Here is a 26,573-nt window from a genome sequence, read left to right as displayed (position 1 = left end):
GCGTACTCTGTGTAAAATCGAACTGGTATCGCATCAGGTCCAGCGGCCTTTCCTCTTTTGAGCGATTTTAATTGTTTCTCTATCCCTCTGTCGTCTATTTCGATATCTATCATTTTGTCATTTGTGCGGCAATGTAGAGAAGGAACTACAGTGCAGCCTTCCTCTGTGAAACAGCTTTGGGAAAAGACATTTATTTTGGAAGCTTCAAGAATTTTCACGCAAAACATTCGAAGGTGTTACGTGCCAGCACGCCCTCCTACGTTTTCAACCTATTCTCTGTCTCTACTATGCATTCAATAGTAGAATTCCTCTTATACTCTTAATGTTGATGCCTGTGGTTTTAATTTCACTAAAGGTTGTTTCTATTTGTCTATATCCTGAATCAGTCCTTCCGAGAACCATTCCTTTTTCGATTTGCTCTAATTTTTCCTGCAGCCGTTTTGCCTTGGCTTCCCTACTCTCTTAGTATGGGCGCTAAAGACGTGTGGATACCGTATGCCTATATCATCATCCCATCACTACCAGCACCACCAACACGCCGATGGTTCAGTCCTCTGGTAGCCGCTTTTGAATGTGGGCGGCTTGCTAGCGGCTGCTCCCCCCCCCCAGACCGAAGAAAGCCCGAGCCATATCACGGACAAAAAAAGGCGGGTTTCCTTTTTCGTATTTTACGCTCTTGTCTGGCGTCTCGGCAAAGGCGATGCCGTCAGGCGTAACAAGACTTCGCTCTGAAGTAGGATAAGGGAAAAGGAGTGTATGCAGTGTCGGGAGGGGGGGAGGGGGGGGGGGAGGGGAGATGGGCCATCCCGTACGGCGTACAGTATAGTTATTACACTGAAGCGCCAAAGAAACTGGTATAGGGGTGCGTATTGAAATGGAGAGATATGTAAACAGGTAGAATACGGCGCTGCCATCGGCAACACCTTTATGAGGCAACAAGTGTCTGGCGCACTTGTTACATCGGTTACCGCTGCTACAATGGCAGGTTATCAAGATTTAAGTGAGTTTGGCAGTGGTGGTATAGTCGGCGCACGAGCGACGGGACACAGCATCTCCGAGGTTGCGATGAAATGGGGATTTTCTCGTACAACATTTCACGAGTGTAATTGACCTCGGGGAAGATCAGTTTGGATTCCGTAGAAATATTGGAACACGTGAGGCAGTACTGACCCTACGACATATCTTAGAAACTAGATTAAGGAAAGGCAAACCCACGTTTCCAGCATTTGTAGATTTAGAGAAAGCTTTTCACAACGTTGACTGGCATACTCTCTTTCAAATTCTGAAGGTGGCAGGGGTAAAATACAGGGAGCGAAAGGATATTTACAATGTGTACAGAAACCAGATGGCAGTTATAAGAGTTGAGGGGCATGAAAGGGAAGCAGTGGTTGGGATGGGAGTGAGACAGGGTTGTAGGCTCTCCCCGATGTTATTCAATCTGTATATTGAGCAAGCAGTGAAAGAAACAAAAGAAAAATTTGGAGTAGGTATTAAAGTCCATGGAGAAGAAATAAAAATTTTGAGGTTCGCCGATGACATTGTAATTCTGTCACAGACAGCAAAGGACTTGGAAGAGCAGTTGAACGGAATGGACGGTGTCTTGAAGGATGAATATAAGATAACATCAACAAAAACAAAACGAGAATAATGGAATGTAGTCGAATTAAATCAGGTGATGCTGAAGGAATTACATTAGGAAATGAGACACTTAAAGTAGTAAAGGAGTTTTGCTATTTGGGGAGCAAAATAACTGATGATGGTCGAAGTAGAGAGGATATAAAATGTAGACTGGCAATGGCAAGGAAAGCGTTTCTGAAGAAGAGAAATTTGTTAACATCGAGTGCAGATTTAAGTGTCAGGAAGTCGTTTCTGAAAGTATTTGTATGGAGTGTAGCCATGTATGGAAGTGAAACATGACGATAAATAGTTTAGACAAGAAGAGAATAGAAGCTTTTGAAATGTGGTGCTACAGAAGAATGCTGAAGATTAGATGGGTAGATCACATAACTAATGAGGAGGTATTGAATAGGATTGGGGAGAAGAGGAGCTTGTGGCACAACTTGACTAGAAGAAGGGATCGGTTGGTAGGACATGTTCTGAGGCATCAAGGAATCACCAATTCAGTATTGGAGGGCAGCGTGGAGGGTAAAAATCGTAGAGGGAGACCAAGAGATGAATACACTAAGCAGATTCAGAAGGATGTAGCTTGCAGTAGTTACTGGGATATGAAGAAGCTTGCCCAGGGTAGAGTAGTATGGAGAGCTGCATCAAACCAGTCTCAGGACTGAATCCGACAACAACAGCCGTGATTATCAAGAATCCGGCAAAACATCAAATCTCCGATGTTGCTGAGGCCGGAAAAAGATCCTGCAAGAACGGGACCAACGCCGACTGAAGAGAATCGCCCAGCGTGACAGAAGTGCAACCCTTCCGCAAACTGCTGCAGATTTCAGTGCTGTGCCATCAACAAGTGCAGGTGTCCAAACCATTCAACGAAACATCACCGATATGGGCTTTCGGAGCCGAAGGCCCACTTGTGTACCCTTGATGACTGCACGACACAAAGCTTTACGCCTTGCCTGGGCCCGTCAACACCGACATTCGACTGTTGATAACTGGAAGCATGTTGCCTCGTCGGACGAGTCTCATTTCAGATTGTATCGAGCGGTAGGGAGAAAGCCTTATGAATCCATGGACCCTGCATGTCAGCAGGGGACTTTGGAGCGTGTGCAGTTGGAGTGCGGTGGGACCCCTGATACGTCTAGATACGTCTCTGTCAGGTGACACTTACGTAAGAACCTGCGTCCATCCATGTGCATTGTGGATTCCGACGGACTTGGACAATTCCGGCAGGACAATGCGACACCCGACACGTCCAGAATTGCTACAGAGTGCCTCCAGGAACACTCTTCTGAGTTTAAACACTTCCGGTGGCCACCAAAGTTCCCAGGCACGAACGTTATTGAGCGTAACTTTGATGCATTGCAACTTGCTGTTCAGAATAGATCTCCACCCCCTCGTACTCTTACGGATTTATGGACAGCCCTGCAGGATTCACGGTGTCGATTCCTTCCAGCACTACTTCATACAGTAGTCGAGTCCATGCCAAGTCGTGTTGCGGCACATCTGCGTGCTGAAGGGGGCCCTACACGATATTAGACAGGTGTACCAGTTTCTTTGCCTCTTCAGTGTATCTCGGTATGAAGTCAGGATAGCTGTTGGGAACCTGTGGAGCGTCGGCGACGCCAGTAAACCGTTATTTCAGTACAGTTATTTATTCGTAATGTTTGAGCAAGTCGTCGTTCTCCTGCAGCAGCCTCGGCCGTTGCCAACTCAGCCACGTTCTGGATTCTAGCTGACGTCCGTCGAGTCAGCTCCGCGCCCGCACGCCCAGGAGGTGACGTCGCCAGCGACCCTGGCGGCGCGGGTTGCCTGGTGTCGGTAGTCGTGTGGTCGTATGATGCCCTCCTCACCCCTGGCAGGTTTCAGCACCCGAAGGCGCCCGATCGTTGAACAGGAACGTGGGCCGCAAGAGGCCATGTCGCTGGCAGCATTGGGCGATGTGGTGTCGGAAGACAGTTTCTCCGTCAGTGGACGGTAGGCGGCGAGAAGAAAGAAGTTCATCAGGTGAAGGCAGCCATCATCTACGGCTAGTTCGTAGACTATGCTGGAGCCTACTACATAACTGTAGTGTAGTGAACACCAAGTCCTTTCATCCGCACATGTATCTTTTCATCATTACTAACTTTACGACAGGAGCGGGTATACAATGTAAAAGGCATATTACTATATACATAACTAGGTCTAGACTGGGACTTAGCATCTATTCCACAATCCCAGGTCTTGTAAGCGATGACGTCTCGGTCGGCGAAAGATTCGAGTCCAGGTAGAGAGGCATTCTCACATCGGACAGTAGCTAGAGTAAACCATCCACTTCCGGTACTCCCTGTGCCAGCATCAAGACTGAAATTAACTCGACATCCACGGAAAAAAATTGGTCCATTGAGTATAACACTTGGTGCGGTTCCATTTGTGCCAAGTTTATTTTCGAGGCTTATTATGCGTTTGTAGACAGGTATGCGGTGGCGGCGTTGACGATACACACGTCGACGAGGCATAGTGCTTCAATGCTGTTGCAGCACTACAGTATCGTAATCATGAAATCGAGTGCTGTTACTGTGAATGCCACTGATCCTATTCATCGGCTCATGAAAAGAGCTCGAGAGTTGCAGTATTTGAACAGTCTATGACGCGAAGTTCGGTTCGTAATGACCGCAAGTGCCCTCCTTATTCTACATCTACATCTACATGATTACTCTGCAATTCACATTTAAGTGTTTGGTACATGGTTCATCGAACCACAATCATACTATCTCTCTACCATTCCACTCCCGAACAGCGCGCGGGAAAAACGAACACCTAAATCTTTCTGTTCGAGCTCTGATTTATCTTATTTTATTTTGATGATCATTCCTACCTATGTAGGTTGGGCTCAACGAAATATTTTCGCATTCGGAAGAGAAAGTTGGTGACTGAAATTTCGTAAATAGATCTCGCCGCGACGAAAAACGTCTTTGCTTTAATGACTTCCATCCCAACTCGCGTATCGTATCTGCCACACTCTCTCCCCTATTACGTGATAATACAAAACGAGCTGCCCTTTTTTTGCACCCTTTCGATGTCCTCCGTCAATCCCACCTGGTAAGGATCCCACACCGTGCAGCAATATTCTAACAGAGGACGAACGAGTGTAGTGTAAGCTGTCTCTTTAGTGGACTTGTTGCATCTTCTAAGTGTCCTGCCAATGAAACGCAACCTTTGGCTCGCCTTCCCCACAATATTATCTATGTGGTCTTTCCAACTGAAGTTGTTTGTAATTTTAACACCCAGGTACTTAGTTGAATTGGCAGCCTTGAGAATTGTACTATTTATCGAGTAATCCAGTTCCAAGGGATTTCTTTTGGAACTCATGTGGATCACCTCACACTGGTTTTCTAACACACAGAGATATCCTCCTCGAAGATGCCATCCCACGTCGCCGGTCGGTGTGGCCGTGCGGTTCTAGGCGCTTCAGTCTGGAACCGCGTGACCGCTACGGTCGCAGGTTCGAATCCTGCCTCGGGCATGGATGTGTGTGATGTCCTTAGGTTAGTTAGGTTTAAGTAGTTCTAAGTTCTAGGCGACTGATGCCCTCAGAAGTTAAGTCGCGTAGTGCTCAGAGCCATTTGAACCATTTGAGCCATCCCACGTCGCGGAAGGCAAGCATGAAGCGCTGCAGGGTTCGCAGGAGAGCTTGTGTAAAGTTTGGAAGGTAGCAGACGAGGTACTGGCAGAAGTAAAGCTGTGAGGACGGGGCGTGAGTCGTGCTTGGGTAGCTCAGTTGGTAGAGCACTTGCCCGCGAGAGGCGAAGGTCTTGAGTTCGAGTCTCGGTCTCCGGCACACAGTTTTAATCTGCCAGGAAGTTTCATATCAGCGCACACTCCGCTGCAGAGTGAAAATCTGATTCTGGAATCATCCCCCAGGCTGTGGCTAAGCCATGTCTCCGCAGTATCATTTCTTTCCGGAGTGCCAGTTCTGCAAGGTTCGCAGGAGAGCTTCTGTTAAGTTTGGAAAGTAGGAGAGGAGTTACTGGCAGAAGTAAAGCTGTGAGGACAGTGCGTGAGTCCTGCTTGGGTAGCTCAGCTGGTAGAGCACTTGCCCGCGAAAGGCAGAGGTCCCGAGTTCGAGTCTCGGTCTGGCACTTAGTTTTAATCTGCCAGGAAGTTTCAGGGGTACACGTTGTTTACGGTAATGTTCACGGAATCCACAGTTGTCACGGTGCCCCCATACAAGGCCAGGTGTGTGCCCCCCACAGCAAATTACTGCCCCCACCGAAGAGAACATGCGGAGCAGTTTTTCGCACAGGTGACTGGGTATTTAGGTACAGCCGTAGACCCAATGTTGCAAGGAACGTAATATATTTGACCAGGCGACATCTTTCCAATGCTCCAAGGTCCAGACTCATTGACTGTGTGCGCACTCTATTTTTAATTGAAGATGTCGTTGGGTCAACTTTCGAACACATACGAGGCTGCTGCGGAGCCTCGTGTTCCACAATGTTTGCTGGAAGGTGTGTTCTGAAGCAGGTTTGTACTCCACCGGTACATCTGTCACCCATTACCGCCTACGTAACTTCACTGTATGTATGGGGCTTCGTCCACGTTCTGTCACAAGGTCCAACACTTCATCGCTAACTCGTGGTTGTACCATCATTTAACCATCTCCCATACATGCTCACGACAGTAGCACATGACCAAGCCAATCACCTATGACACTTCCAATTCCAAGATGTTCATTCCAAGGCACTGGCTACAGCAATGTGTCCCTTGTCAAAGTGACTTACGTCACAGGCTATACCTCTCTGTGGCCTCGTATCCTCGTTTAAACATTCCCCATTTCGTCTCCGCTCCGCTTCCACACTGAGACGACAAAAGTTGTGGGATACCTCCAAGTATCGTGTCGGACCTCCTTTTGCCACCGGCGTAATGCGGCAACTCGACCTGGCATGCGTTCAACAAGCCGTCTGATGTGCCCTGTAGAGATACTGAGGCGTAATGCCTCTGCAGCTGTCCATAACTGCGAAACTGTCGCCGGTGCAGCATTTTGTGCACCAACTGACCTCTGGATAAAGTCCCATGTCGGACGATCTGGGTGGTGAAATTAGCTAGGATTTTCCAGAATGTTGTTCAGATCAATTGCGAAAAACTTTGGCTGGTTTCTCGGCGCATTGTCCTCCATAAAAATTCCATCGTTCTTTGGAACATGAACTCCATGAATGGCTGCAAATAGTCTCCAGGTAGCCGAACATAAGCATTGCCAGTCAATGATCAGTTCAGTTGGACTACAGGACCCAGTCCATTCCACGTAAGCAGAGTCCATATCATTATCGGACCACTACTCTCTTTCAAATTCTGAAGGCGGCAGCGGTAAAATACAGGGAGCGAAAGGCTATTTACAATTTGTACAGAAACCAGATGGGAATTACGAGGCGCATTCAAGTTCTAAGGCCTCCGATTTTTTTTCTCCGGACTGGAAAGAGATAGAAACATGCACATTGTTTTAAAATGAGGCCGCGTTCATTGTCAATACGTCCCAGAGATGGCAGCACCGTACGGCAGATGGAATTTTACCGCCAGCGGCGAGAATGAGAACTGTTTTAAATACTTGAAATGGCGACGTTTTCCTTACTTGAACAGCGTGCAATCATTCGTTTTCTGAATTTGCGTGGTGTGAAACCAATTGAAATTCATCGACAGTTGAAGGAGACATGTGGTGATGCAGTTATCGATGTGTCGAAAGTGCGTTCGTGGGTGCGAAAGTTTAATGAAGGCAGAACATCGTGTGACAACAAACCGAAACAAACTCGGGCTCTCACAAGCCGGTCTGACGACATGATCGAGAAAGTGGAGAGAATTGTTTTGGGGGATCGCTGAATGACTGTTGAACAGATCGCCTCCAGAGTTGGAATTTCTGTGGGTTCTAAGCACACAATCCTGCATGACGACCTGAAAATGCGAAAAGTGTCATCCAGGTGGGTGCCACGAATGCTGACAGACGACCACATGGCTGCCCGTGTGGCATGTTGCCAAGCAATGTTGACGCGCAACGACAGCATGAATGGGACTTTCTTTTCGTCGGTTGTGACAATAGATGAGACGTGGATGCCATTTTTCAATCCAGACACAAAGCTCCAGTCAGCTCAATGGAAGCACACAGATCCACTGCCACCAAAAAAATTTCGGATAACCGCCAGTGCTGAAAAAATGATGGTGTCCATGTTCTGGGACAGCGAGGGCGTAATCCTTACCCATTGCGTTCCAGTAACTACAGTAACAGGTGCATCCTACGAAAATGTTTTGAAGAACAAATTCCTTCCTGCACTGCAACAAAAACGTCCGGGAAGGGCTGCGCATGTGCTGTTTCACCAAGACAATGCACCCGCACATCGAGCTAACGTTACGCAACAGTTTCTTCGTGATAACAACTTTGAAGTGATTCCTCATGCTCCCTACTCACCTGACCTGGGTCCTAGTGACTTTTGGCTTTTTCCAACAATGAAAGACACACTCCGTGGCCGCACATTCACCAGCCGTGCTGCTATTACCTCAGCGATTTTCCAGTGGTCAAAACAGACTCCTAAAGAAGCCTTCGCCGCTGCCATGGAATCATGGCGTCAGCGTTGTGAAAAATGTGTACGTCTGCAGGGCGATTACGTCGAGAAGTAACGCCAGTTACATCGATTTTGGGTGAGTAGTTAATTAGAAAAAAAATCGGAGGCCTTAGAACTTGAATGCACCTCGTATAAGAGTCGAAGGACGCAGTAGTTGGGAAGGGAGTGAGAGAGGGCTGTAGCCTTTCCCCGATGTTATTCAATCTGTATATTGAACAAGCAGTAAAAGAAACAAAAGAAAAATTCGGAGTAGGTATTAAAATTCATGGAGAAGAAATAAAAACTTTGAGGTTCGCCGATGACATTGTAATTCTGTCAGAGACAGCAAAGGACTTGGAAGAGCAGTTGAATGGAATGGACAGTGTCTTGAAAGGAGGATATAAGATGAACATCAACAAAAGCAAAACGAGGATAATGGAATGTAATCGGATTAAGTCGGGTGATGCTGAGGGAATTAGATTAGGAAATGAGACACTTGAAGTAGTAAAGGAGTTTTGCTATTTGGGGAGCAAAATAACTGATGACGGTCGAAGTAGAGAGGATGTAGACTGGCAATGGCATGGAAAGCGTTTCTGAAGAAGAGAAATTTGTTAACATCGAGTATAGATTTAAGAGTCAGGAAGTCGTTTCTGAAAGTATTTGTATGGAGTGTAGCCATGTATGCAAGTGAAACATGGACGATAAATAGTTTAGACAAGAAGAGAATAGTAGCTTTCGAAATGTGGTGCTACAGAAAAATGCTGAAGATTAAATGGGTAGATCACGTAACTAATGAGGAGGTATAGAATTGGGGGGAAGAGGAGTTTGTGGCACAACGTGACAAGAAGAAGGGACCGGTTGGTAGGACATGTTCTGAGGCATCAAGGGATCACAAATTTAGCATTGGAGGGCAGCGTGGAGGGTAAAAATCGTAGAGGGAGACCAAGAGATGAATACACTAAGCAGATTCAGAAGGACGTAGGCTGTAGTAAGTACTGGGTGATGAAGAAGCTTGCACAGGATAGAGTAGCGTGGAGAGCTGCGTCAAACCAGTCTCAGGACTGAAGACGACAACGACAACAACAACAACCATTATGGAACCACCACTAGAATGCACAGCGCCTTGCTGACAACTTGGGTCCGTGGCTTCATGGGATCTGCGCCACGCTCTAGCTCTACCGTCAGCTTTAGCAACTGAAATCGGGACACGTTTGGCCAGGAATGGTTTTCCAGTCGTTTGGGGGTCCAACCGATATGGTCAGGAGCCCGGGAGAGGCGCTGCGGAGGATGCCGCGCTTTTATGAAAGGCATTCGCGTCGGTTGTCTGCTGCCACAGCCCAATGATGCCCAATTTCGCCACACTGTCCTAATGTATACGTTCGTCGTACATCCTACAGTGATTTCCTGCGGTTACCTCACGCAGTGCTGTTTGTCTGTTAGGCCTGACAGCTCTACGCAGACGCCGCTGCTCTCGGTCGTTAAGTGAAGGCCGCCTGCCACAGCGTTGTCCGTCGTGGGGGGTAATGGCTGAAGTTTGATAACCTCGGCACACTCTTGACACTGTGGATTGCGGAGTACTGAATTCCCTAATGATTTCTGGAATGGAAAATCTGATGCGTGTAGTTCGAACTACCATTCCGCATCCATAATCACGTGTGAAATCTTTTCACGTGAATCACTTCTCCGCGAATGCACAGCCCTTTCATACCTTGTCCCTGCAATAGCTACTGCAGTCAACTGTTTGCGTGCGTATCGCTATCCCACGGCTTTGGTCACCTCTGAATGTACTTTCTTACTGCACCACTTACCTGCAGTGGTGTCAGGCGGCATTAATTCTAGCAGTGAGCAGTGGTAATAATGAACATTAGTTTTGCATACACAAGCTATAAAAGGGCAGCCCTTGGGCGGAGCTAGCTGTCATTTATACTCAGGTGATATATATATATATATATGCTCTACTGATATAAATGGAAGCTGTTTATATGTGGTGGTCACTGGTTTATTTTGTGGTTACAGAGACCATGCGACCTAGCGAGTGTCCTGTAGTGGAGCGACGCGTCGACATCCCCATCAAGTGCAAGGAGCTGGAGCTGGAACTCCTCAAGAGCTGCGTGGAGCACACGGCCGTCGTGGTCATCAACAGGCTCCAGCAGGTAAGCGTGCCACGGCACTTCCTGGCGCAGCATAAGCCCGTTCCAGGTACTAGCTACCTTGAAACATCATACACCAACATGCATTGTTCATCAACTCTGAAAGCAGTATTTGTTTCAGAATTTGTTTGCTATACTAGCTACATGGAGATCACTTTTGGCACTCGTTATGGGGGCCGTATCATTTGCTCAGTTCATTATATTTAGTCTCTCAGAACGCAATGTATTTTTCGGTCACCGTAAGAGTTCATCACAGACAGTTTGTTTTGATGAAAGATAAAATCACAAAACTATACAGGGTGGTCCACTGATAGTGACCGGCCCAAATATCTCACGAAATAAGCGCCAAACGAAAAAACTACAAAGAACGAAACTTGTCTAGCTTCAAGGGGAAAACAGATGCCACTGTGGTTGGCCCGCTAGATGGCGCTGCCATAGGTCAAGCGGATATCAATCCCCATTTTTGGTTCAAATGGCTCTGAGCACTATGGGACTTAACATCTATGGTCATCAGTCCCCTAGAACTTAGAACTACTTAAACCTAACTAACCTAAGGACATCACACAACACCCAGCCATCACGAGGCAGAGAAAATCCCTGACCCCGCCGGGAAATCCCCATTTTTAGTTACATATTCGTGTAGTACGTAAAGAAATATGAATGTTTTAGTTGGACCACTTTTTTCGCTTTGTGATAGATGGCGCTGTAATAGTCACAAACGTATAAGTACGTGGTATCACGTAACATTCCGCCAGTGCGGACCGTATTTGCTTCGTGATACATTACCAGTGTTAAAATGGACCGTTTACCAATTGCGGAAGAGTTCGATATCGATGTATGGTTATTGTGACCAAAATGCCCAACGGGCGTGTGCTATGTATGTATGCTGCTGGGTATCCTGGGCGACATCATCCAAGTGTCCGGACCGTTCGCCGGATAGTTACGTTATTTAAGGAAACAGGAAGTGTTCAGCCACATGTGAAACGTCAACCACGACCTGCAACAAATGATGATGCCCAAGTAGGTGTTTTAGCTGCTGTCGCGCCTAATCCGCACATCAGTAGCAGACAAATTGCGCGAGAGTCGGGAATCTCAAAAACGTCGGTGTTGAGAATGCTACATCAATATCGATTGTACCCGTACCATATTTCTATGCATCAGGAATTGCATGACGACGACTTTGAACGTCGTGTACAGTTCTGCCACTGGGCACAAGAGAAATTACGGGACGATGACAGATTTTCTGCACGCGTTCTATTTAGCGACAAAGCGTCATTCACCATCAGCGGTAACGTAAACCGGCATAATATGCGCTATTGGGCAACGGAAAATCCACGATGGCTGCGACAAGTGGAACATCAGCGACCTTGGCAGGTTAATGTATGGTGCGCCATTATGGGAGGAAGGATAATCGGCCCCCATTTTATCGGTGGCAATCTAAATGGCGGAATGTATGCAGATTTTCTACGTAATGTTCTACCGATGTTACTACAAGATGTTTCACTGCATGACAGAATGGCGATGTACTTCCAACATGATGGATGTCCGGCACATAGCTCCCGTGCGGTTGAAGCGGTACTGAGTAGCATGTTTCATGACAGGTGGATTGGTCGTCGAAGCACCATACCATGGCCCGCACACGTTCAGCGGATATGATGTCGCCGGATTTCCTTCTGTGGGGAAATTTAAAGGATATTTGCTATCGCGATCAACCGACAACGTCTGACAACATGCGTCAGCGCATTGTCAATGCGTGTGCGAACATTACGGGAGGCGAACTACTCGCTGCTGAAAGGAATGTCTTTACACGTATTGCCAAATGGACATCATTTTGAGAATTTATTGCATTAATGTGGTATTTACAGGTAATCACGCTGTAACAGCATGCGTTCTCAGAAATGATAAGTTCACAGAGGTGCATATATCACATTGGAACAACCGAAATAAAATTGATTGGCGACACCATGGAATGCTGTGTGCACCACGACCATTTATGTTAAATTAAAAGGAAGGTCAGCGTTGGTCGTAATATTGATGTACACGACGTTTAAAGTCGTCGACATGCAATTCCTGGTGCATAGAAATATGGTGCAGGTGCAATCGATGTTGATTGTAGCATTCTCAACACCGCCGTTTTTGAGATTCCCGATTCTCGCGCAATTTCTCTGTCCAGATTAGCCGCGACAGCGGCTAAAACGCCTACTTGGGGATCATCATTTGTTGCAGGTCGTGGTTGACGTTTCACATTTGGCTGAACACTTCCTGTTTCCTTAAATAACGTAACTATCCGGCGAACGGTCCGGACACTTGGATGATGTCGCCCAGGATACCGAGCAGCATACATAGCACACGTCCGTTGGGCAATTTGATCACAATAGCCATACATCAACACCATATCGACCTTTTCCGCAATTGGTAAACGGTCCGTTTTAACAGGGGTATTGTATCACGAAGCAAATACGGTCCGCACTGGCGGAATGTTACGTGATACCACGTACTTATACTTTGTGACTATTACAGCGCCATCTGTCACAAAGCGAAAAAAGTGGTCCAACTAAAACATTCATATTTCTTTACGTACTACACGAATATGTGATAAAAAATGGGGGTTCCTGTTTAAAAAACGACCTATGGCAGCACCATCTAGCGGGCCAACCATAGCGCCATCTGGTTTCCCGCTTCAAGTTAGACAAGTTTCGTTCTTTGTAGTTTTTTCGTTTGACGCTTATTTCGTGAGATATTTGGCCCGGTCACGATCAGTGGACCACCCTGTATTTAAGTAAAGCTGATTTCGGTTAAGTGAAGGGGGGCTACTTGACGCTCAGCACAGGCTCAACAGCATGTTGCTCAGTATCTTGGTGTTATCTTTGCATTGGACTAGGTTTGTTTCTCCCATTCAGTAGGCATCAGCTTGCCAATAATGTCTGTTTTTGTATCAGTGCTGATACAAACGTTGTTCCATAATATGCTAGCACTGGCTGTGAGCAGCTACAGGATAAAACTCAGTTGAAACAAGGATTTCTAGTACCTGCATGTTAGATAATAATGTGTTCTCTCGAGAAAAAGCAAGCTAGTCCATATCGACAACCGAGGATCATTGCCAATCTACCTGTAATCCCTGCCAAACAAGTAGCAAATCTGCAGCCATTGGAGTGGAGAAAGTGAACAAGCGTTCTTCCAAGACAGCGTGCAGTGAAAGCACAGCACCGGCAGTGGCTAGGGACCACTGAGTGTGCCCTGGAAACCCGACGCCGGCAGGCCTGGGTGAAGCAGTCAAGTGTCACGTGGGTCACGTGTCATGGCTGTCACAGGGCATGGGAGTCGTGTCTGATGAGCTACCGAGCGAGGTCGCGCAGTGCTCGGCACACTGGACTGGCATTCGCGAGGACGACGGTTCAATCCCGCATCTGGCCATCCTGATTGGGGAGTTTTCCACGGTTTCCTGAAATCGCTTCAGGCAAAAGGCGGGATGGTTTCTGTGAATGGGCACGGCCGACTTCCTTCCCTCATCCGGTAGGACCGATGACCTCGCTGTTTGGTCCCCTCCCCTGAATCGACCGACCAATCTTGTGAGCCGTGAGCACCTTGTGTCGTGAGCCGTGCGAGTTGAGAGCTGTGAGGAATGAGAGTCCTGAACCACGAAGGTGCAGGAGTCACAGTGGGGCTGAGAGCCGCGGGCAAGGCCTCCACTTCACGCAGGATTTCAAGCTACAGGCATACTCTTGAATAAGGCAGCGCCCCAGTTAGGGGGGTGAGAGCCCGGCGGTTGGGGTCCAGAGTTGTACGGAGGTCGTTAGTCGCAGGGGAACTTTATTTCATTTTCCAACATATCGTTATGTTAGTTATGCGATGGGAAACATAGCTGTGTTTAGCTTCCTCGTGCTGTATTACCTATCCTAGGTATTTTAACCGAGTAACACTTGATTAACCTGGTTGTTTTCAGTTGAGCATCCACAGGCAGACAGGATCAGAATGACGATGTCGAAGTAGCAAAGCATGATTCCGTTTTAGTCGTTCTATTTACGCTACTGTTAGAGAAAACCGCAGCACAGTAGGAATTGTTTGAATCACTCCAGAGTCAGGAGATGAGTAGAACAGTGCTCTTAGGCCCCGCGGCGCCCCATCGTGTGTGACTGGAGACGTCAAAGTAACAGTTCGTGGCCAGATTTAGGGGAAGGCAACTGGGGCTTCAGCCCCAATTTCCCGCAAGAGAGAGAGTGACGGGGGGGGGGGGGGGGGGGGGCAAGGCCCGCAAATTTACTAATGACACCAAATAATATACAAAATTACAGTAAAAAAACTTTGTTAACGCTTTCGTATGTCAACCAGCCCTGATAAGCAGGTGCCATTTTGCACTGACATTTTAATGGGTACGCCAGTGGGAGATTGCGGCAGTATTCTGCTTCCGACTCGAAAATATATATGACAGCAATGTGAATCTATTTTGTACATGTAATTAGATACGCAAATAATTATTTTTTTGAAACAACTAAATTATATCAGTTGTTCATGTACATCACTGGATAAAAGAAATACGAAATAAATAATTACATTCCTGGCCATTAAAATTGCTACACCACGAAGCTGTGCTAGAGACGCGAAATTTAACCGACAGGAAGAACATGCTGTGATATGCAAATGATTAGCTTTTCAGAGCATTCACACAAGGTTGGCGCCGGTGGCGACACCTACAACGTGCTGACATGAGGGAAGTTTCCAACCGATTTCTCATACAGAAACAGCAGTTGACCGGCGTTGTCTGGTGAAACGTTGTTGTGATGCCTCGTGTAAGGAGGAGAAATGCGTACCATCACGTTTCCGACTTTGATGAAGGTTGGATTGTAGCCTATCGCGATTGCGGTTTATCGCATCGCTACATTGCTGCTCGCGTTGGTCGAGATCCAATGACTGTTAGAATATGGAATCGGTGGGTTCAGGAGGCTAATACGGAACGCCGTGCTGGATCCCAACGGCCTCGTATCACTAGCAGTCGAGATGACACGCATCTTATCCGCATGGCTGTAACAGATCGTGCAACCATGTCTCGATCCCTGAGTCAACAGATGGGAACTTTTGCAACACAACCATCTGCATGAACAGTTCCACGACGTTTGCAGCAGCATGGACTATCAGGTCGGAGACCGTGGCTGCGGTTACCCTTGACGCTGCATCACAGACAGGAGCGCCTGCGATGGTGTACTCACCGACGAACCTGGGTGCACGAATGGCAAAACGTCATTTTTTCGGATGAATCCAGGTTCTGTTTACAGCATGCTGATGGTCGCATCAGTATTTGGCGACATCGCAGTGAACGCGCATTGGAATCGTGTATTCGTCATCGCCATACTGGCGTATCACTCAGCGTGATGGTATGGGGTGCCACTGGTTACACGTCTCGGTCACCTCTTGTTCACATTGCGGCAAATTTGAACAGTGGACGTTACATTTCAGATGTGTTACGACCCGTGGCTTTTCCCTTCATTCGATCCCTGCGAAACCCTACGTTTCAGCAGGATAATGCACAACCGCATGTTACAGGTCCTGTACGGGCCTTTCTGGATACAGAAAATGTTCGACTGCTGCCCTGGCCAGCACAATCTTCAGATCCCTCACCAACTGAAAACGTCTGGTCAATGGTGGCCGAGCAACTGGTTCGTCACAATGCGCCAGTCACTACTCTTGATGAACTGTGGTATCGTGTTGAAGCTGCATGAGCAGCTTTACCGGTACACGCCATCCAAGCTCTGTTTGGCTAAATGCCCAAGCGTATCAAGGCCGTTATTACGGCCAAAGGTGGTTGTTCTCGGTACTGATTTTACAGGATCTACGCACCGAAATTGCGTGAAAATGTAATCACATGTCAGTTCTAGAATAATATATTTGTCCAATGAATACCCCTTTATCATCTGCATTTCTTCTTGGTGTCACAATTTTAATGGCCAGTAGTGTAATTAATTTCAGTAAAAATCGTAGAATATCCGTTAATCGCATGTTATTACTCATTTGGGTTGACCAATGTATAAGGAGAAAATAATCGCAATGAGGAACTGAAGACCGTACGGTCGGTCGTTGCATGCTTGCTGCAAGGAATCTGAGACGTTCAAGAAACATTATTTTAAGCGAGTCAAGGAACATAGTGTAACAAATGTAAATTCTTCTATCTTCTCAATTTGTATGAACAAAAAAAATGGTTCAAATGGCTCTGAGCACTGTGGGACTCAACTTCTGAGGTCATCAGTCCTCTACAACTTAGAACTACTTAAACCTAACTAACGTAAGGGCATCACACACACCCATACCCGAGGCAGGATTCGAACCTGCGACAGTAGTGGTCGCGCGTTTCCAGACTGTAGCGCCTAGAACCACTCGGCCACCCAGGTCGGCTTGTAAGAACACATCTAATTACTATTATATTAATATTGTGATCTCTAATATGAATACAATAACTCAGTAGGTTATAGTACATAGCTTCTCTATTCTTTACATTTTCCATGTGCACTCATAACCGCTTTTTGTGTTCTCGTAATTTGATACACCATCTCATTTAACTGAGTTCGTTAATTTAAGGGTTCCGTACCTAATGGGCGAAAACGGAACACTTACGGGGCCACTTTGTTATCCATCCAGCTGTCTGTCTCTCTCTGACGGTGTTAAGAACACTTCTTCTAAGGAACAAGTAGACGTATCAAGTTGTAATTTATGTCATATATTAAGTTCTACCGTCCTTTGGCGATCTAAAAAGTGAAAATTCTAATTCATTGTAATCAAAAGATACAACTATTTATATCCCATACACTATGTGATCAAAAGTATCCGGACACCTGGCTGAAAATGACTTAAAAGTTCGTGGCGCCCTCCATCGGTAATGGTGGAATACAGTACGGTGGTGGGCCACCTTTAGCCTTGATAGCAGCTTCCACTCACGCAGGCATACGTTCAGTCAGGTGCTGGAAGGTTTCTTGGGGAATGGCAGCTCATTCTTCACGGAGTGCTGTACTGAGGAGAGGTATTCATGTCGGTCGGTGAGGCCTGGCATGAAGTCGGTGTTCCAAACATCCCAAAAGTGCTCTATAGGATTCAGGTCGGGTCTCTGTGCAGGCCACAGGCCAGTCCATTACAGCGATGTTATTGTCGTGTAACCACTGTGCCACAGGTCGTGCATTATGAACAGGTGCTCGATCGTGTTGATTGATGCAATCGCCATTCCCGAATTGTTCTTCAACAGTGGGTGCTTAGTGCCACGCAAAACAACAAGGTGTGCAAGCCCCCTCTATGAAAAACACGACCACACCATAACACCATAGCCTCCGGATTTTACTGTTGGCACTACGCAGTTTGGCAGATGACGTTCTCCGGGCATTCGCCATACCCACTTCTTGCCATCGGATCGCCACATTGTGTACCGTGATTGGTCACTCCACACATTTTTCCACTGTTCCGTCGTCCAATGTTTACGCTCCTTACAGCAAGCGAGGCGTCGTTTGGCATTTACCATGAAATCCATGTTTGCTCACCTCCCACCTAACTGTCGTAGTACTTGCAGTGTCTCCTGATGCAGTTTGGAATTCCTGTGTGATGGTCTGGACGGATGTCTGCCTGTTACACATTACGACCCTCTTCAACTGTCGGAAGTCTCCGTCAGTCAACAGACGAGGTCGGCCTGTACGCTTTTGAGCTGTACGTGTCCCTTCACGTTTCCACTTCACTATCAGATCGGAAACAGTGGACGTAGGGACGTTTAGGAAATCTCGCGTACAGACGTATGACACAAGTGACACCCAATCACCCGACCACGTTCGAAGTCCGTGAGTTCCGCGGAGCGCCCCATTCTGCTCTCTCACGATGTCTAATGACTACTGAGGTTGCTGATATGGAGTTCCTGGCTGTAGGTGGCAGCACCATGCGCCTAATATGAAAAACGTATGTTTTTGGGGGGGTGTCCGGATACTTTTGGTCACATAGTCAAAACCTGCAGGATACTTACCATCGACGTAAAATCAATAAAGTTGCCATGAAGCGAGGGTTCACAGTACAACGAAAGGAAAAAAATGCTGAAACTACGAGAGCCATTGTGGACGGTTATTCCGAAATCAAAGGAGTTCTAACCAGTATATCTTCTGATAAGGAGTAAAAAGGGATCATGATAAATGAAGTAATGCATCTTCTGGAAAAGATCAGTGGTCTCAATACAGCCCTAGTTGCCATTTTTTGGACCGACATTTTACAGCAATTCAGTGCTAGAAATGAGATGCTACATTGGAACCATTGAAATTGTTTGTTGAATCCAAAAGAGACGAATTTGATAAATACCAAGACACAGCTAAAGGATTGTCAAATACTGATCACTACGTACAGTGGCGTATCAGAAGTAGAAATGTGAGGTTGAATCCGCTCGATTATATAAAGTACAAGAGGATGAAGCTGATCTGTCACCAAAAGAGATGTTTGAAGTGTCAGGTTTTATCCCAGTGATCGATCAACTATGCGTCTCTCTTACTGAACGATTGCATGCATACGACGCTGTCCGTTCGATATTTCGATTTCTCGTCTGCTGCTGCAGAAGAATTGGTAAAGTTTCACAGACGATTTAGAACCGGTCATGGTAGTGAGTTGGTTCAATTTGTATCGTTAACACATTTATACAAAACGGAGTATCAAAAAGACCACTCTAAAGAGCTTAGTACTATCAGATACTTGACAATCAAAATTTCAGAGCTACATTTCCAAACATTGATATTACACTGACAGTGTGGTTGGTAATTGCACAGGAGAGAGCTCTTTTTCAAAAACGAAAATTATCAAAAATTGCTGAGAAGTACGATGAAGTAAAACCGCCCATCAAAATTATCCCAGTCACTTAGAGTGATTTGCTGCTGGAGCTGGATTTCAGCGAAATCATCAATTACTTTTCGTGAAAAGAAGCTCGCAAGGTTCCATCCATTAACGTCATATCTCAATTTGCTTTTTTTAAAAAAAGAAATTGCGAATAGCCCATCTGAGGACGATGTTCCAATTTCAGTTCTTCATTCTTTTCTTTTCTTCCAATATGGCTTCATCTGTTCACTGCGTTTCTTCTTGCTGTCTTCAGATCATTTTGAACCAGTCTTTTTAGCTACTCTGCCTTGCAATCCTTCCGGTTTCAGTACTTTTTCCCGTATGGCTTCTCTGTTGTTTATATCTTCCATTTTTATATTGTTTCTTTCTAAATCATTTTGTACTTCGTTGACCCAACTTTTTGTGGACTTCTTACCCTACAGATATTTGAAAATCTTATTAGTTAATCTACTGTCTTGCATTAGAAACATATGTCCAAAAAACATGAGTCTTATTTTTCTCATTACGTTTGAAATATTTTCTATATTTTGGTATACGAGGTGCGATTGGAAAGTTTTAAGAATAGGCTTTTAATTGTACAATGGTGGTACTTCCATGCTACTGTGATGCTTGTTCTTCAAAATAGTCCTCTTCTGACTGAACACACCGACTCCACACTCCTGGAATTTTTTTTTTTCCTGAAGTGTGTTAAGGATGCTCTCCGTATTTGCCTGTATGTCTTCAGCCGAGTCAAATCGCTTCCCTTTAAGTGAAAATTTCAGTTTAGGGAACAGGTAGAAGTCCGCAGGAGCCAAATCGGGGGAATATGGCGGTTGAGGAAGCACAGGAATTTTGAATTTGGTCAAAAATTCAACGATGGAGAAGGCACGATGAGCCGGAGAATTGTCATGGTGTAGCACCCAACTCTTGTCTGTCCACAGTGCAAGCATTTTCTTCCACACCTTTTAGCGCAAGCGCTCGAGAACACATTTGTAGTATTCCTGGTTAATTGTCTGTCCTCCAGGTGTAAATTAATGATGCACAATACTGGTAGAATCGAAAAAAGTCACCAACATTGTCTTCACCTTCGACCAACTTTGCCGTGCTTTTTTCAGTCATAGTGAACCTGGAGTCTTCCACTGCGAAGACTGCACTTTGGTTTCCGGACCATATCCATATACCCATGATTCGTCACCTATAATTACCCTATTTAACAAATCTGGGTCATTTTTAGTCCGATTAATCAGTTCTTGGCACACTTCCAAGTCGATATTGTCTCTGGTCACGTGACAACACATACGGAATGAATTTTGTGAAGACTCGACACATGGTCAGATCTTCCGTTAAAATTGGCTGAACAGCTTAGAAACTTGAAAGTCTCTTCGGGTTTGCTGCCGGATCCTAAAATCAACTTGACTCGATATTTCGGCGGTCCAGCTGGTCGCCATCTTACGGAAAATGCTGCTTCTGCTGATGATTCCCGCTGAGAACACGCCAGGCTGCAAATCGACGTCCTATATAGGCCACCGTTCAGTACACGGCGCATGCGCCGCCCATCACAGTTGCTGCCCTCAAAGACAGGGAGGTGGCGGAACACTGCTGGCAACATCAGTAGCAGACAAACTGCGCGAGAATCGGGAATCTCAAAAACGTCGGTGTTGAGAATGCTGCATCAACATCGATTGCACCCGTACCATATTTCTATGCACCAGGAATTGCATGGCGACGACTTCGAACGTCGTGCACAGTTCTACCACTGGCCACAAGAGAAATTACGGGACGATTCTATTTAGCGACGAAGCGTCATTCGCCAACAGCGGTAACGTAAACCGGCATAATATGCGCTATTGGGCAACGGAAAATCCACGATGGCTGCGACAAGTGGAACATCAGCGACCTTGGCAGGTTAATGTATGGTGCGGCATTATGGGAGGAAGGATAATCGGCCCCCATTTTATCGATGGCAATCTAAATGGCGGAATGTATGCAGATTTTCTACGTAATGTTCTACCGATGTTACTACAAGATGTTTCACTGCATGACAGAATGGCGATGTACTTCCAACATGATGGATGTCCGGCACATAGCTCGCGTGCGGTTGAAGCGGTGTTGAATAGCATATTTCATGACAGGTGGATTGGTCGTCGAAGCACCATACCATGGCCCGCACGTTCACCGGATCTGACGTCCCCGGATTTCTTTCTGTGGGGAAAGTTGAAGGATATTTGCCACCGTGATCAACCGACAACGACTGACAACATGCGTCAGCGCATTGTCAGTGCGTGTGCGAACATTACGGGAGGCGAACTACTCGCTGTTGAGAGGAATGTCGTTACACGTATTGCCAAATGCATTCAGGTTGACGGACATCATTTTTAACATTTATTGCATTAATGTGGTATTTACAGGTAATCACGCTGTAACTGCATGCGTTCTCAGAAAAGATAAGTTCACAAAGGTACATGTATCACATTGGAACAACCGAAATAAAATGTTCAAACGTATCTACGTTCTGTATTTTAATTTGAAAAACCTACCTGTTACCAACTGTTCGTCTGAAATTGTGAGCCATATGTTTGTGACTATTACAGCGCCATCTATCACAAAGAAAAAAAAAGTGGTCCAAATAAAACATTCCTATTTCTTTACGTACTACACGAATATGTAATAAAAAAATGGGGGTTCCTATTTAAAAAACGCAGTTGATATCCGTCTGACCAATGGCAGCGCCATCTAGTGGGCCAATCATTGCGCCATCTGGTTTCCCCCTTCAAGCTAGACAAGTTTCGTTCTTTGTAGTTTTTGTCGTTTGACGCTTATTTCGTGCGATTTTTAGCCCGGTCACTATCAATGGACTACCCTGTATATTCTCTGATTTAAAATGTTGACGTGTGATTTTCATTGTCGCCGCTTCCTCCCCCCAAAGGAGTTTTGGTAAGATTTTGCCGGATACTTCCCCTCCCATGTTGAACCTGCGTGATGGAACCTGCGTGCTCGTCTGAGACATTCGACCAGAGCGGCTCCATTTGACTCACGTGGGACGTTCCCCAGACGTGAGACACCAGCGGCTCCCGCTGTTATCACAGTCAGTAGGCAGGTGGCCTTTTGGCCAGTGTTGTGCCAGTCGCAGCAGTTAAGTGCAGTGCGCGCGATGAACTTCCATAAGTCTACCCACACACACGCTTACCAGTTAAAAGAAGCAGATGGGCAGACAGCCGTGAGTATTCGTGAGAATTATAACTTCCAAACGCTTCAGAAGGTATCCTGACGATCTCACAAGAAAACAGTTTTAAGCAAGTTGAGCCATACAACTTGCACAAACAGTATGAACGGTTTGCTATAGACAGCTGTTTCTGGAGCCGTGCAACGCAGTAAATGTCTCTTTACCCTCTACTTGTAGCACACATTATTTCTTCTTACTGCTGTTACCGTAACTGCTGTGATGGCTGGACACTTCTATTCAACCAGCGTACAGCCTGAACCGGAACTCCACTGAATAACAGTGTTAATGTTGACGGAATGCGCAGTGTCTCTTGACTAAGTGTCTTGCTGTGGTATATCGAGAGTTTGTAGCAATGGAATATTGTACTGAAATGCAGGAGGCTCTGCAACGAATTGACGCTTGTTGCAGGGAGTAGCAATTGAATCTCAATGTAGACAACTGTAATGTGCTGCGAATACATAGAACGAAAGATCCTTTGTCATTTAGCTGCAATATAGCAGGTCAGCAACTGGAAGCAGTTAATTCCATAAATTATCCGGGAGTACGCATTAGGAGTGATTTAAAATGGAATGACCATATAAAATTAATCGTCGGTAAAGCAGATGCCAGACTGAGATTCATTGGAAGAATCCTAAGGAAATGCAGTCCGAAAACAAAGGAAGTAGGTTACAGTACACCTGTTCGCCCACTTCTTGAATACTTCTCACCGGTGTGGGATCCGTACCAGATATGGTTGATATAAGAGAGAGAGAAGATCCAACGGAGAGCAGCGCGCTTCGTTACAGGATCATTTAGCAATCGCGAAAGCGTTACGGAGACGATAGATAAACTCCAGTGGAAGACTGCAGGAGAGACGCTCAGTAGCTCGGTACGGACTTTTGTTGAAGTTTCGAGAACATACCTTCACCGAGGAGTGAAGCAGTATATTGCTCCCTCCTACGTATATCTCGCTTAGACACCATAAGGATAAAACCAGAGAGATTAGAGCCCACACAGAGGCATACCGACAATCTTTCTTTCCACGACCGAGACTGGAATAGAAGGAAGAACCGATAGAGGTACTCAAAGTACTCTCCGCCACACACCGTCAGGTGGCTTGCGGAGTATGGATATAGATGTAGATGTATACTGGAGACAACCATGTGCCACTCACCCTCGGTGCCTGCTGTTATACGACAGTAACGCCCACTTTCCTCTTCCCCAAGCCCTGTAACTTGTGTGGAGTACTGTTTGGTTCTGTCTCCCGTTCGTTTTTCCCGGCAGTGGGAGTTGTACTTTAGCAGTGATAGACAGCAATAGGTACAGGTTTAGTGATGAAAAGTTGACCGACGTGCACCTCGTGTTTTAGTTCGCTAAATAGAATGGAACAGCGGCAGGACGAGTCTGTACTGAGCTGTTTCCGCAATGACGGCAACCACGTCACAGGGCTTTTGAATCTCAGGTTTGTTGCATTTCCCTCTGTTTCGACATACAGCTGTTGGTGGTAGCACATTACAGGCTTATTCAGATATATGAAGCTAGTTCCACGGAAACAACGGCAATCGTAGTAAGAAACCGAATAAATCGTAGTTGCGTTATTACTCAGTAACGACTGGGGCTGTTGATATTTTTAAAAATATGGGGAATCTGATATATCTACATTCAAAAGCAGTATCATTTCCGGCCCTCGATGTGTCGAAAAATGTATAGATGTATCGGCGGAAAAACTGTCGACGTACGGGCCTGTAAAAATATCGGCAGACATTGTAAATGTAATGTTGATTCTAGAGCCGCGTATTTAAGTATTGATTTATTATTAGATACTCTGTAAATCAACAAACTAGCAGCCTGCCTATCCCCCTTAGAGCAAGAATAGTAAGCAAAACTATGGACGTTCACGCTTGGTGATAACCACTTCGCTAACAATGGTAACTGCATGTAAGTGGCAAAATAAAAGGCGTCCGAAGCGTCCGTCGTTCGGTTTCGTCACACATGGGATGTGTCCGGAACACTTCATGCTGACTTGCCTGTTTCTTCATTTCTGCAAACGCCAGCGAGCTAGCAGTCGTAGCGTTTAAATTGCGTGGTGGAACTAAAAGATGAAGTTTCTGTTGCTAGTCCACTGAGTGCCGGTTACGTCAGCATTTCCCTCGTCTCCGCCCACTGCAAAGACCAGTCTTGGCATTCATGTTTTTGTTCATCGTTTTCGGCAAATGTTTCTGAAGGATGCCAATGTGCAGAAATAGCACACTAGTTGCGTTAAAAACTCTTTTGTAATGCAACTGGTGTGCTAATTCTCTATATCACAAATCTTATTCCATTGAGCCCCCCCCCCTCCCCCACCCCCCTCAGCCCCACCCAGTGCAGTCGGATTACTTTCTGCTTCACACAGTCAAAGAGAACTGAACGTGATGAAAGCTCAAAAAGCAGTACGAGTCCACCCAGTGAAAGTAAAATTATGTTCTACTATAATTTTAAAAGAGTAATTACAAGTATGTACCGAAAGTTGCGATAAAAATAATATAAAATAAAAATATCAGCACTCTACGCTGACATTTCGATACATCGGCAAATATATAATCGCCTATAAATACCGGTATTTTCCGGAAAAGTATCGATATATCGTTAATTGTTCAACAGCCTAGTACTGACCCGTGCAGACTGGCTGTGGCAAGAAGAGCGTTACAGAAAAACATAAGAGTGTTAATGTCGAATATAAATTTAAATGTTAGGAAGTCTTTTCTGAAGGGATTTGTCTGGAGCCTAACCTTGTACGGAAGTGAAATATGGACGATAAGAAGCCCAGACAAGTCAAGAGGCTTCCGAAAGGTGTTACAGAAGAACGTTGAAGATCAGGTGGATAAAAATTTTAGGTGGCGCTCAAGGCATGGATACAATAAGCACTTTGAAATGCATATATAGACTGCAATAATTATGCAAAGATGAAGAGTGTTGCACAGGACAGCCTATGACGTGGAGAGCTGCATCAAACCAGCAAGGAAGCATTATTTACTTAACAAGATAATTAGTGAATAGAGCGTTACATATTTGTCACTATAAGTACATGACTGATTGTACGGAAGGCCGGCGCAAATTAAAGAATGTGCTGTTCAGATATCTTTTTATCAAAGGTAATTATGCATTCCTCAAAGTATCAATACTCTTACAACAACGATACTTTTCCTTGAATGCTGTGTGTCTATCCACGTCACTCAGTTTCTTAACTCTCGGTTCGTAACGGTGGCTGCGGGAACAGCGCTGCGGATTGCTAACCGAAGGGGCCCGGGTTCGATTCTTGGCCGATTCGAGATATTTTCCCCGCTCGGCGACTGGCTGTCATGTTGGTCTTATCTTCGTACGGTGATAACTGACAAGATAGTCGCCTACATGGCGTCATCTGACATGTGTAAACATAAGCAAGTTCGTACCACGGTACGGCTTCGTTGTGATTTATGTTGTCAATTGGCGAAACACACTGTCGTATGGGCACATCCTGAAAGACAATTCTTAAATAAATTTAAAAAAATTCGGTTCGTAGGTATTACATTGCTGACCATTAAAATTGCTACACCAAGAAGAAATGCATATGATAAACGGGTATTCGTTGGACAAATATATTATACTAGAACTGACATGTGATTACATTTTCACGCAAGTTGGGTGCATAGATCCTGAGAAATCAGTACCCAAAACAACCACCTCTGGCCGCAATAACGGCCTTGATACGCCTGGGCATTGAGTCAAACAGAGCTTGGATGGCCTGTACAGGTACAGCTGCCCATGCAGCTTCAACACGATACCACAGTTCATCAAGAGTAGTGACTGGCGTATTGTAACGAGCCATTTGCTCGGCCACCATTGACCAGACGTTCTCAGTTGGTGAGGGATGTGGAGAATGTGCTGGCCAGAGCAGCAGTCGAACATTTTCTGTATCCAGAAAGGCCCGTACAGGACCTGTAACATGCGGTCGTGCATTATCCTACTGAAATGTAGGGTTTCGCAGGGATCGAATGGAGGGTAAAGCCACGGGTCGTAACACAACTGAAATGTAACGTCCACTGTCCAAAGTGCCGTCAGTGCGAACAAGAGGTGACCGAGACGTGTAACCAATGGCACCCCATACCATCACGGCGGGTGATACGCCAGTATGACGATGACGAATACACGCTTCCAATGAGCGTTCACCGCGATGTTGCCAAACACGGATGCGACCATCAT

The 26,573-nt window shown here is 45.9% G+C and overlaps 1 protein-coding gene across 2 annotated transcripts in view; it reads left to right on the top strand.

Moving 5' to 3' along the window:
* LOC124716903 (putative mediator of RNA polymerase II transcription subunit 12) overlaps positions 1 to 26,573 on the top strand; it is a 435,024-nt gene that overhangs the window by 73,769 nt on the left and 334,682 nt on the right. For both annotated transcript variants that reach the window (XM_047243461.1, XM_047243460.1), the window contains one exon: positions 10,206 to 10,342. In XM_047243461.1, coding sequence (XP_047099417.1) covers positions 10,211 to 10,342 — 132 coding nt within the window. In that variant the 5' untranslated portion in view covers positions 10,206 to 10,210. The remainder of the gene's footprint in view (positions 1 to 10,205; positions 10,343 to 26,573) is intronic.

The sequence above is a fragment of the Schistocerca piceifrons genome, chromosome 9 (assembly GCF_021461385.2).
Source record: "Schistocerca piceifrons isolate TAMUIC-IGC-003096 chromosome 9, iqSchPice1.1, whole genome shotgun sequence".
In the NCBI taxonomy this organism is placed as follows: domain Eukaryota; kingdom Metazoa; phylum Arthropoda; class Insecta; order Orthoptera; family Acrididae; genus Schistocerca; species Schistocerca piceifrons.
Note: the sequence above shows the minus strand (reverse complement) of the source record. Positions and strands in the feature narration are given on the sequence as shown.